Source organism: Odontomachus brunneus, unplaced genomic scaffold (assembly GCF_010583005.1).
Source record: "Odontomachus brunneus isolate Ranch 3 - 2012 unplaced genomic scaffold, Obru_v1 Obru_scaffold_005, whole genome shotgun sequence".
Taxonomy (NCBI): domain Eukaryota; kingdom Metazoa; phylum Arthropoda; class Insecta; order Hymenoptera; family Formicidae; genus Odontomachus; species Odontomachus brunneus.
Genome location: NW_022639455.1, coordinates 2,445,430 through 2,457,590, shown reverse-complemented (window position 1 = coordinate 2,457,590; position 12,161 = coordinate 2,445,430). Strand labels below are relative to the sequence as shown.

At 48.2% G+C, this 12,161-nt stretch overlaps 1 protein-coding gene across 1 annotated transcript in view; it reads left to right on the top strand.

Moving 5' to 3' along the window:
* The window catches only part of LOC116848635 (cadherin-related tumor suppressor), a 114,572-nt gene that overhangs the window by 99,051 nt on the left and 3,360 nt on the right, over nt 1-12,161 (top strand). Inside the window, exons 8-19 of the mRNA XM_032824937.1 lie at nt 2,169-2,349; nt 3,088-3,338; nt 3,626-4,059; nt 4,227-4,571; nt 4,713-5,042; nt 5,125-6,252; nt 6,498-7,613; nt 7,971-8,834; nt 9,180-9,889; nt 10,161-10,530; nt 10,650-10,865; nt 11,066-12,053. Coding sequence (XP_032680828.1) covers nt 2,169-2,349; nt 3,088-3,338; nt 3,626-4,059; nt 4,227-4,571; nt 4,713-5,042; nt 5,125-6,252; nt 6,498-7,613; nt 7,971-8,834; nt 9,180-9,889; nt 10,161-10,530; nt 10,650-10,865; nt 11,066-12,053 — 6,933 coding nt within the window. The remainder of the gene's footprint in view (nt 1-2,168; nt 2,350-3,087; nt 3,339-3,625; nt 4,060-4,226; nt 4,572-4,712; nt 5,043-5,124; nt 6,253-6,497; nt 7,614-7,970; nt 8,835-9,179; nt 9,890-10,160; nt 10,531-10,649; nt 10,866-11,065; nt 12,054-12,161) is intronic.

Below are 12,161 nucleotides of genomic sequence, written 5' to 3'. Positions count from 1 at the left end.
TCTCTCTCTCCCCTCTCTCTCTCTCCCCTCTCTCTCTCTCTCTCTTTCTCTCTCTCTCTCTCGGCGAAGAGTACGACGCGCAAGCTACTGTTTGTCTCGAACCTCTTCTTGCGATTTTTTCGCGCTGAGCGGGATAACGTTGTTGTCGTTGTTATTGTTGTTACCGTATTCCAGTCACGTGCTAGGTTTGCGTTTGCAACGCTGATCCACGTCCGACCGTGTATCCGGTACTGATGATTTCCTTGAAGACCGATATACTCGGACAGCCCGAGATCCCGTTCTCCTATTTTGCTCTTTCCCTCTCGGTGGAAATCGCGCCGGTAAAAGCAAGTGAGTAGCTTCATTACCATCATTAGGCAGTTCGCAAATTATACGATCACTCGTTATATGCAAAGTGGGCCATTTCTTCTGATCTGTGAACCCCTGGGAACGGCGTCTGCCCTGGTCCATAATATTGTGAGAGAGAGCTGCGATTGTTGCGCGCCGCGTGCTGCGTGTCCTCTCATATTTTTTTTCCCCTCTCTCTCTCTCTCTCTCTCTTGCTCTCCTCCACAGTAGGCCTTCTATTTTCCGCTCCCGCTTTTGTATCGAACGCAATTATCGCGCACGCGTTTCCACTCGTCGTTCTCCGATTTCGACCCCGCCGTTATTCGCGAAGACGGACGGATGAATCGCCGGCTTTGTGGATCGTACGTCCGCAGTTCGCGTGGAGTCACGATGATTCATCCACTCCGGAATGTGATCGTTACGGATTACCACAACACGATCGCCGACATTTTTTTCCACCTCATTGTGTTACAGTGCACGCGTTTCCGCGCGCTACAAGTGATATCCGGGAAAACGCGCGATACTTCTGATGCAGCCTGCATACAGGCTATCCGACAATACATATAAAATTCTCGCGTACGTGTAGATTAGGTGAAACAGAAAATTTCTCCGTACAAAATTGCATGCGGTTGTTTGCGAACGGTGGAGGTACTTTTTGTTCAGTTTGATCCAACTTACACGAGAGTTTTACGTGTTATATCGTCGGGCATCCTGTACGCTCCCGAGAGAGATTCGCGCGCTCTTACGGGATATTTACCTAGAACATGATAAATACGGTTTCAATCTCAGCCTTCGTGTCTCCTCTTCTGCCCCTCACTCCTCCTTATCCTCCGTTTTTCTTAGTCTTTTCCTCTCTCTCTCTCTCTCTCTCTCTTCCTTTCTCTTGCTCCTCGGGAACTCCCCGCGTGATTAAACGGCGTACGTCCAATGCAGGCTCGTGGCCCTGGGCTACGCCAACGCTCACCATGTATATGTACCCGGCTATATACCCTCCTTGTACCCGATGTATACCTGGTGCGCAATCAGAGAAATCGGGTCCCCCTCCTCCACCCTCGCTGCCGCCGGAGAGTAATGGCGCGTTTTAGGCGGCGCAATTAAGCCTCGCGAAGAGATGCTGACTTTTCCGCTAGCGCGCGCGCTGATGTCGTTATTTCTGCCACCCCGATTCGTAAATCATTTGCGGTAGCACAATAGCACCGCAGCCGTGGAACGTGTCACGTCTAAATTACACGCGTCGACTGCTCGTTACTCCGCCGTCGCCGCGCTCTCGAACTTCCGTGACTTGGAAAAGTCGCTCTCCCGCTGCAACCCCAACTTTATTTCCGACCAGGCAGCTGCCCCCCTTTGGGGCGGGCGTGAATCTTGGCTGGTTTGTCTGGAAACTCGACGGGAAATCGACCGGTCTTTCGAGTCTCGCTCATCTCGCGCATCGCTGATGCATCTCGCGAGGATCCGCGAAGATCGTCGTGGAAACGGCGTGTATTGCTCGTTAAAAGTGTGTCCCGCGTTCGGGGACACACCGAACGGCGAGCCCTAAATCACCCAGCGACTGCGAGCTAGAGCGCGCGACGCGGCTCTACGATAATATTCTGTTAAAATTATAGCCCCGGTTGAACCTTCCGTTTGGACCGATTTAAACCGTCATAAACGAGCCGCGAGGCGGGCCGTAAATTTCGCGGAATAATCGCGCCACTGACCCAACTACGGCGCGCGTTACGATTCGAGATGGCAATAAAAGCGTGACGAGCTCTAGCCGAGCTCTAGAGTGACAGCGCGACGCGGCGGTCGTTGTCTTTACGGTCCTCTTGGATCGCGACTGAAATTTCGCGGTGCGTCCGCAGGCTCGCCGCCTCTCACCGGATCGGGCATCGTCAAGATCATCGTGCTGGACGTGAACGATCACAGCCCGGAGTTCGCCAGGCAGCACTACAAGGCCACCATGCTGGAGAACATGCCCGCCGGTACGTGGGTCACCAAGCTGCACGCCACCGATAAGGACGAAGGACTCAATGCGAAGATCAGGTGGGTCCTGCGTGCAATATGCTCACACAACGAAAGAAAAAGAGTGTCTCAGAAGAGAACCGCCAAAAAAAGTGTTACTAACATTTTTGCCACTATTTGAGCGTATCATTGCAGAACAGAACATAAGATACTGTCAAACTTTTGTATAAAATATTTTTTATATACAGGGTGATCCACTTAAATCGGACACCTTAAATATTTCACTTATTTTTGATGATACGGAAAAATGATTCAGATGAAAGTGGAAGGATGTCGAGGGGGCCACATTTTGGTCACGTTGTTTTTTTTCTAGGTGGAGACGCTAAAAAGATATGAGGGTCACCTTCACTTTTTTAAATGGAATTATGATTTTTATTATGATGGAAATATGATTCCTTTATTTTGTATAAAGTGCTTAAAAAAATGTTAACATTTATATGGAAAATTTGCTTAAAAAAAATGTTAATATTTATATGAGGAAAAAGTTATTTCCATATAAGTGTTAACATTTTTTAAACATCCTGTATATTCGCTGGAAATTAAATATTCGAATTACCTCTGAGGTGTTGTTTAAAAATCAAAACTTGCAAATGAACGCACAAAAGATACTATTTTTTTGCAACATTTCTAAAGCCCATTAAAAATAGTGAAGAACACTTTCGATGATTTCCTTGCAGGAGAAAAGAAAGAAAGAATAGTCTCTAAAATAAGAAGTATCAATCGTGCGCTGAATGATGATCTTGTGAATCTGTCGAGCAGGTACAGTCTATACGGGGACAAGGTAGAGCACTTCAGTGTCGATCCCGACACGGGAGACGTATCCACCACGATGTCTTTGGACCGTGAACAGACCGCCGTGTATCATCTCACCCTGCTGGCGCAGGATTCGAGCCCGATGGAGCGTGCTACCGCCGTTAAACTGACGGTCTACGTGCAGGACGTGAACGACAACGCACCCCGCTTCTCCAGTTCTCAATATACGGCCTACGTTCCGAGTGGGATCAAACCCGGTGAGTGTGATCTAGTTTAAGTTGACTTTCAGTGAACTCCGATCAAGCTAATCAATGAATCAATGAATTCAACGATAATCGGAAAATTAATAATTTCTATCTCGACAAAATACACATAGCGGAGAGTGAGAGAAATAGCGATATGAAGTTGTCGATTAGACTAATGAGAGTTTGGTGAAAGTAACGATTAGGAGTGACGATTAGAGAGCGCTAAGTGAATTCGCTGGGGAGTAGTTCCGCTAATTGAGTTTCCGCTGACATCGAGTTTCTCTTTCTGCCATTCGTAGGTGACTTCGTGTTCGGCGCGAAAGCGGTCGACGACGACGACGGCGAGAACTCGCGGATCGTTTACCGGCTTCAGGGCAAAGACGCCGAGTGGTTCACCATCGATCTCGACAACGGCGTGGTACGCGCCACGCAGGAACTGGCCAGGAATGATCAGATTATTTATCAGCTGCAAATACAAGCGTCCGACTGCGGAGATGAACCCCAGCACGTCACCACCGACCTAGTGATACATCTGTCGGAGCGAGAATTGTTCCCCAGGTTTGAATCAAGTATCAGCACGAGGTTCACGCTACCCGAGGACGTGCCAGAAGGCACGCTGATCACCAAACTGAAAGCGACCATGCCGAAGAGCGGATCTGTCAGTAATCTGATTTACGGCATAGCTGGTGGAAACGTCGGAGATGCCTTGAAAATCTATTCTCACACCGGCGAGGTAATTGAGATCACCTTGGAGAGGTGATTTACTTAAAAAAGGATATCCTCTTCTGTGAAAAATATTTAATTAAATTTATTTGAAACATTTAAATTAACGTTCCAATTACAACATCATGTTAATATAATTGTTAATATTATTGTTAATATTGTGGACTTTTTGCTTAGGTCGTGGTGGCTTCTGGTTTCGATTACGAGACAGCTCCGTACTACGAAGCTTGGATAGAGGTGCGTGACTCTGATCTACCGGCGCTACGCAGTGTACTCCAACTGCTGGTCAACGTCACCGACGCGAATGATAACGCACCCGTCATGGAGGCGGCCATTTACAACGCAACTGTGCTGGAGAATGAGTACCCACCAGTGCCTGTCACTAAAGTATCAGCGAAGGATCGCGATTCCGGCTTGAACGGTCAGGTCACTTACCATCTAGTCAACAACTCTTTCGAATCCTTCATCATCGACAACAGCACCGGACAAATCGATACCAATGCCAAGTTGGATCGTGAAGAGGTAACAGCGATTGCTGATTAACTACATTTATATAATTAATCAGTTAATTTAAAGTATAATTCACTTGGAAGATCTGAGAATATCTCACATAACCATAATTTATAAATTTAATTAACAATTGCTTACATGAATTTCCTTTAGATCGCATTTTACGAGCTGATCGTGGAAGCTCGAGATCAAGGCCATCCTCAGCTGACCGGTACTGCGACGGTACTGGTGACCGTGTTGGACAAGAACGATAATCCGCCGCACTTCACGCGACTGTTCAGCGTCAACGTGACGGAGAATTCGGAGATCGGCACGTTCGTTATACGTATTACCAGCAGCGATCTGGACATCGGCCAAAACGCGAATGTCAGTTACAGCTTCACTCACAATCCAGGAGAAAAGTTTACCATCGATGCCCTCAGCGGTAACGTAACCGTGGCTGGGCACCTCGACAGAGAGGAGCAAGACGAGTATTTGCTGAAGGTAGGTTTTGCGACACAATTTTCATCACCAGATTATATCACATCTCAACAAAATTGAGACCGTCCACATTATCTCACTACAGATCGTAGCGGTGGACGGTGCGTGGCGAGCAAAGACCGCCCTGACGATCACTATCCAAGACCAGAACGACAACTCGCCCGAATTCGACGAGAACACCTATTACTTCCACTTCCCTGAACTTCAACCGGCAGTGACTCACGTTGGTCAAGTTACAGCGATAGATCGCGACAAGCAAGGACCGAACTCGGCCATATCCTACAGCTTATTGCAACCTTCTGACCTCTTCACCGTCGACCCAGCGACCGGGGACGTCTTCAGCAAGCGTACTCTGCGTTACAAACACACTCACCGACCGTCTTCGCCGGAGAACTTGTACTCGTTGACGGTGGTAGCGACCGACAACGGTAAACCACCGATGTCCTCGCGCTCAGTGGTCTACGTGAGCGTGGTGGACGCCAACAACAATGCACCTCGCTTCGAGCATAGATCCTACTTGTCGCCGGTGCCGGAGAATTACAGTGTGAGCAAACGTATCACCCAATTGATCGCCCGCGACGACGCCGACTTCGGCGTGAACGCCGAGATAGATTACACCCTAGTGAGCATGAATATCAGTGCGAATACCAGCGATCTGTTCTCCATCGAGGAGCGATCTGGGTGGGTATACGTGCACAAGAGTCTCCACGGCATCGCTATCAACACAGAGTTCCTGTTGACGGCCATCGCTACCGACCGAGGTGTGCCGCCGCAGAAAGACGAGGTCTCGTTAACGTTGGTGATCTCCGGCGAGAATCAACATGCACCTACCTTCGCGGCCGTCAGCTATCAGGTGAGGGTGCCGGAGAACGAGCCGATCAACACCACGATCTTGACGGTGAACGCCTCGGATAGCGACAATGGGCCGAACGGCATGATCCGCTACAAGATCTCAGCTGGAAATGAGGGGAACGAATTCCTCGTGCATTCCATCACAGGCGCGGTCACCCTACTAGAGCGCCTCGACTACGATATGGTGCAAGAGTATCGGTTGAACATCACCGCCACCGATCTGGGTTTCGAGCCGCGGCAGGCAGTTGCTACCTTAACCGTGCACATTTCAGACATCAACGACAACCCGCCGATCTTCAACGAGAGCGTCTACGATGCGTATTTACCGGAGAACTCGCCGCCAGACAGTTTCGTCTATAAGGTATTTTTCAATGAATTTAACTTATTAGGATGTGGATTTTAACTTATTAGGTCATCCGACAATTACGTCACGCGAAATTTGAGGAAAAATTAAGGAAATTTTAGGAAATAAACAGACAGAACTTTATTTAGAAATGCTTGTGAAATAATTATATCTTTCAACGGATTAAACTTGAATTCAATCCATTTTCCCTTTTTCGTTACTCTTCTACATCTTTAATAAATTTCTCCCTCGTATATTTTCAGGTGGTCGCTCAAGACATCGACTCGCCCAAGAACGCCGTGGTGCAATACAAGATCCTCGGCGGCAATGGCAAAGACCACTTCCGCATACACAAGGACACCGGCGAGATCACGTCGGACACTAGCTTCGACTATGAGGAGGCCAACGAGTACAGTCTCGACATCGTCGCAGCCAATCCCGACTCCAGTCCGCAGATGGTCGGCTTCACGACCGTTAGAGTGCACATCACCGGGGTGAACGAGTTCTACCCGAAGTTCATTCAGCCTGTCTTCCACATGGACGTGTCAGAAAGTGCGGAGGTGAGCACATCGGTCGGTCTAGTCCAAGCCACCGATCAGGATTCAGGCGAAGACGGTCGAGTGTACTACCTGTTCGTGGGTTCGTCCAACGACCGCGGCTTCACCATCGGCTCCGAGACCGGTATTATACGAGTCTCACGACGTCTCGATCGTGAGACGCAGAATCGCGTGGTGTTGACGGTAATGGCGAAAAACGGCGGCGGCATTCGCGGCAACGACACCGACGAGGCGCAAGTGATCGTCTCCATCCAAGACGGCAACGACCCGCCTGAATTCCTGCAAAGCTCCTACGAGGCCACTGTGTCAGAGGGAGCCGTCCACGGCACCCGGGTGCTCACCGTGCGCGCGGTCGATAAGGACATACGCCCGCAGAACAATCAGTTCTCGTACTCTATCATCAGCGGCAATCTTGGACAAGCTTTCAAGGTAGATCCGCAGACCGGCGATATCGAGACGGCGAAGCAGCTCGATCGCGAAACCGTGCCTACGTACGATTTGACGATTGGCGCGATAGACACCGGTTCGCCGCCTCAAACCGGTACCGCGATGGTGCATATCGATCTGTTGGATGTCAATGACAACGGACCGGTGTTCGACCCGTCGGAGATGATCGGCTATGTCAGCGAGAACGAGCCAGCCGGCACGAGCATCATGACCTTGAGCGCGACTGACCCTGATCTGCCACCTAATGGTGCTCCGTTCTCATACCGGTTGATCGGTGGAAGACAGAGCGACATGGTCACGTTAGACAAGCATTCCGGAATATTGAAAACCACCAAGAGCCTCGACAGGGAAACGATGCCGCAACTAGACCTCGTGGTTTGTATTTAAAAGAATAGTCGCGCTTAATCCCTTCACTATCAGTGACGCATATGCGTGAAAAAAGTCTACTTTTGCTTCATGTTGTGTTTTTATTTTATATCTTATGTGTTTTCCTCAAAAATTTTGATGTAAAATCTTCATACAGTTTTGAAAACTTTTTCTTTCAACACATTTTTGACACGAAATGCTCTTTTTTGCCTGACAGCAAAGAGGTTAAAAGAAAAGTATAGTAGTGATGAATAATTATACATCTCAGAAATATGTGACGTCTCTAGAATATATTTTGGACATTTATGCTGCATGAGAATATAATAAAATCAATATATTCATTAATTCAATTTCTCATGATGGTAGATCGAGGTTGAGGATTCGGGTATACCTCGAATGAAGAGCGAGCACACCATAACCGTGATTGTCACCGACCAGAATGACAGTCCGTCTACGCCGAGGTCAGTGCATGTGATGGTGTATTCTTTCAACGGGAAGACTCCTCTAGGAAAGATCGCCGACGTGCATCCGAACGATCCGGACACCACCGGCGTTTATAACTGCAGGATCATCTCGGGCTTGAGTACGCGCAGTCTCACGATTCCCACTGGCTGCGATCTGCACACCAACAAAATTACATCAGGAATCGGCTACTCGTTGAGCGTCTCCGGTAATGACGGACAACATTCCGATGTCGTCTCCAAAGTCACCGTCGAGTTCCTCATCTTCTCAAACGCCACGATCGAGAACAGCGTAACCATGAAGATCTCCAAATTGATCGCGAAAGATTTCCTCAGCCAGTATTACCGACCACTCTTAGACCTCCTGCATGAGAAGATCGACGTCGGCGACACGCTCACCATCTTCAGCATCGGCGAAAACGGGCCGGACCTGAACGTCCATGTGGCAGTGAAAGCCTCGCAAGGATATCGCACGAAGTTCGAAGTCACGGATCTGCTGACGCGCAATCGCGACCAAATCCAAATGTTGCTCGAGGGTAAATCTTTCACCGTCAGTTACTCCCCGTGCAAGCACACTCCGTGCGAGAACGGTGGCAGTTGCAGCGATCGACTGGCTATATACGACGACGCCAGGATCACCGACAGTCAAGCGTTGATCCTGACGTCACCCAGAATATTGCACGAAATGGCCTGCAAGTGTCGGGACGGCTTCACCGGCGACAGGTGTGAGAAGAGGCAGGATCCGTGTTCGCCGAATCCTTGTTCGCTGGTGAGTGGATTAAAAGACATAGATTACAAAGATAGAGAAAGATTAAAAGAACTGGAATAAAAATAAAACGCTGCACGAGGAAACGTAAAGTGCAAACTAATCAAACACTCTTGATAAATTGTTAAATTTTTTCTATTTTCTTTAATCTATATACCTTTCTTGAGATATTTTTCATATAAAGATTATATATATAATATAATATAATATAATATTTATAATATAATATAATATAATATAATATAATATAATATAATATTTTTTATAGGATATATTGTACATTTTTTATAGGATATATTGTACATTAGAGCATTCCAGAATTGATGGATTTCATTCTTGTTTTTACAGGGAGGACAATGTCGACGTTTGGGATATGACTTCCAATGTATCTGCCCCATCGATCGCGACGGCAAGCTGTGCGAGCTCGAGAGAGGCGACGTGTGTGCCAGCAATCCGTGTCGAAACGGCGGCTCATGCAGAAAGAGTCCAGACAGCTTCAGCTTCTTCTGCCTCTGTCGAGCGGGCTACAGAGGCAACCACTGTGAGGCGGTCACCGACTCCTGTCGCCCGAATCCCTGCTTGTACGGTGGCTTGTGCGTGGGAGAGAAACCCGGCTATCGATGCAGCTGTCCGGAGGGTCGCTACGGACGGCACTGCGAGCGATCGACCTTCGGCTTTGACGAGCTGTCGTACATGGCATTCCCAACACTGGACTCCAACACGAACGACATCACTATCGTGTTCGCTACTACGAAGCCGAACGCGCTGCTACTGTACAATTACGCACCGCAGAACGGCGGTCGCTCAGACTTCGTCGTACTCGAGCTGATGAACGGCAGAGTAGTGTTCTCCTACGGCGGTGCCAGGAGCGCGATCACCTCCGTCACCATCAAGGCCGGGAAGCCGGTGTCGGATGGCAAGTGGCGCAAGGTGACGGCCACTAGAAACGGCAGGGTGGTCTCGCTTAGTGTGTCCGTCTGCAAGGAACACGGCGACCTCTGCGACGATTGCAGTCCCAGCGATGGTACTTGCTACGTGAACGACGTGGGCCCGACCGGGTTAGTGTCGCATTTTTATACTTTTATTAATTTTATATTAAATTTTATATTAAATTTTATATTAAATTTTATATTAAATTTTACTTTTCAATTTTCTTTATAAATCTCCAACTTTACCTTGTAAATTTAATTTTACTTTAGAAAAGCTTTAATTTAATAATTAAACCTTGCTAAACCTTGCTAAACCTTGCTTGTAATTTTTGTATACATTTGTTAATGTACGAACGTCGCAGAGCAAGAATTATCGCGTTTTATGCTTAACGCTTTACAGGAGTTTGAACTTCAACAATAATCCTCTGCTGCTGGGTGGCTTGGAAAATGCCGACCCCGTGTTAGAACGTCCGGGTCAGGTGCATTCCGACGACTTTGTCGGTTGCATTCACTCGGTGTCGATAAACGGCAGATCCCTAAATCTGACGAATCCAATCGCGTCCCGCGGCGTAAAGTCCACATGCATCAGATCGCAGAAGAATCCTTGTACGAAAGACGAGGAGAAAGCGGTGTCCGTATGTAGCGCGGGTTCTCAATGTTACGACAAGTGGCACCAAGTGATGTGCCAATGCGGATCCTTGACGGCGCCCAACTGCCAAGGCGCCTTAGAGCCCGTTACATTAAGCGAGGGTGGATTTGTGGAGTTCAAGGTAAAATCGGACAATTGTATTTGAGTCTGATCAATATATTAATAAATTAACGACTCAAAATATTAACGACTGTACTGTGCATATTGATAATGCTCAATGTAATCGCAATGTAATCGCAGGTGTCGGAGAAACATAGAAGAATGCAGTTGTTGGAGTACCTCTACGGTGGCTCCACTATATGGCACGAGAATCGCGTGAAACGCGATGTCGCCGGAGACACCAGCTTCATAGCAAACCCCTCGCCGTTGAAGACGATCGGTCTGATGTTCAGAACTGTGAAACCCGATGGAATTCTCATATACGCCGCTACCAATAAACATTTTACATCTATAGAGGTGAGACATTCTTTTAAAGTTTCATCTCCCTTTATTCTTTATGGAATATTCAAATTTTAATAACAGCTGATTACTTTTGTTAGTGATGTCGATCTCGATATCTTATCACAACCATAAAGTAAACACGAGTCTCAACTTTTGTCTTTATGAAACATTTTCTTTATAAAATATTTAATTAATACGGTCACACCTCGTTTCAGCTTCGTAACGGACAGCTGATCTACATGTCGTTGCTTGGTTCACCGGTAAATATGTCGGTTAACGTCGAGGGTGGCCTTGCCGATGGGCACTGGCACAACCTGACGCTCTATGCTTACGCACGAGGACTAAGACTGCTAGTCGACAGTGCCCTAACGGGCGACGAGCTCGACTTGGCGGGTGTTCACGATTTCTTGGACCCTTACTTATCCGTCCTATCGATCGGCGGGGTCAGCCAAGACCTTTATTACGCTCACAGCGCTGGCGCGAGGAGCTTCGAAGGATGCTTGGCGAACTTCAGCATCAACAATGAAGTGCAGCCGTTCAACGGGTCTGGTTCCATCTTCAAGGACGTAATCTATCATGGCAAAGTGAGCACCGGCTGCAGAGGGCCGATTGGCATCAGCGCGGCTGTCGACGCGGATCCGCTCAGCATCGGCATCACCTTGGTGATCGTCTTTTTCGTCATACTGCTGATCGCAATCCTCGTGAGCTTCATAGTCTTCCGACTGCGGCGACAGAACAAAGAGAAATCGGCACCTTCAGTCGTCAATAAAAACACCAACGCTATCATCACCGGCAACCCGCTGGTCGGCGCCGGTAACGATAATCTCATGTCCCGCCATGAGAACACTTACATCTCCGACACGTCGGATTTACGCGGCGTGGGTCACATGGGGCCCGAGCTCATCTCTAAGAAGTACAAGGAACGCGAGATCAACTCCACCGCCGAGCATCGGCCTCAACGACCGGACATCATCGAGCGGGAGGTGACCAAGTCGCCGCCTATTCGCGACGAGCACCCACCGCTACCGCCACCTGCTCAAACCTCTCTTCACTCTCACGAACACAATCCAGAACCTGATATACCGGAACACTATGACCTGGAGAACGCCAGTTCCATCGCGCCCAGCGATATCGACATTGTGTACCACTACAAGGGTTACCGCGACGGAATGAGGAAGTACAAGGCCACTCCGCCTCCTATAGGTAAGGAGAATCGCGATCTTTTGTAACTTCAGCAGTAAAATTTATAGTATACTTCAAAGCTCACACGCAAAATAATTTCTCTCTTTTAAATTCTAGAATCCTTAAATT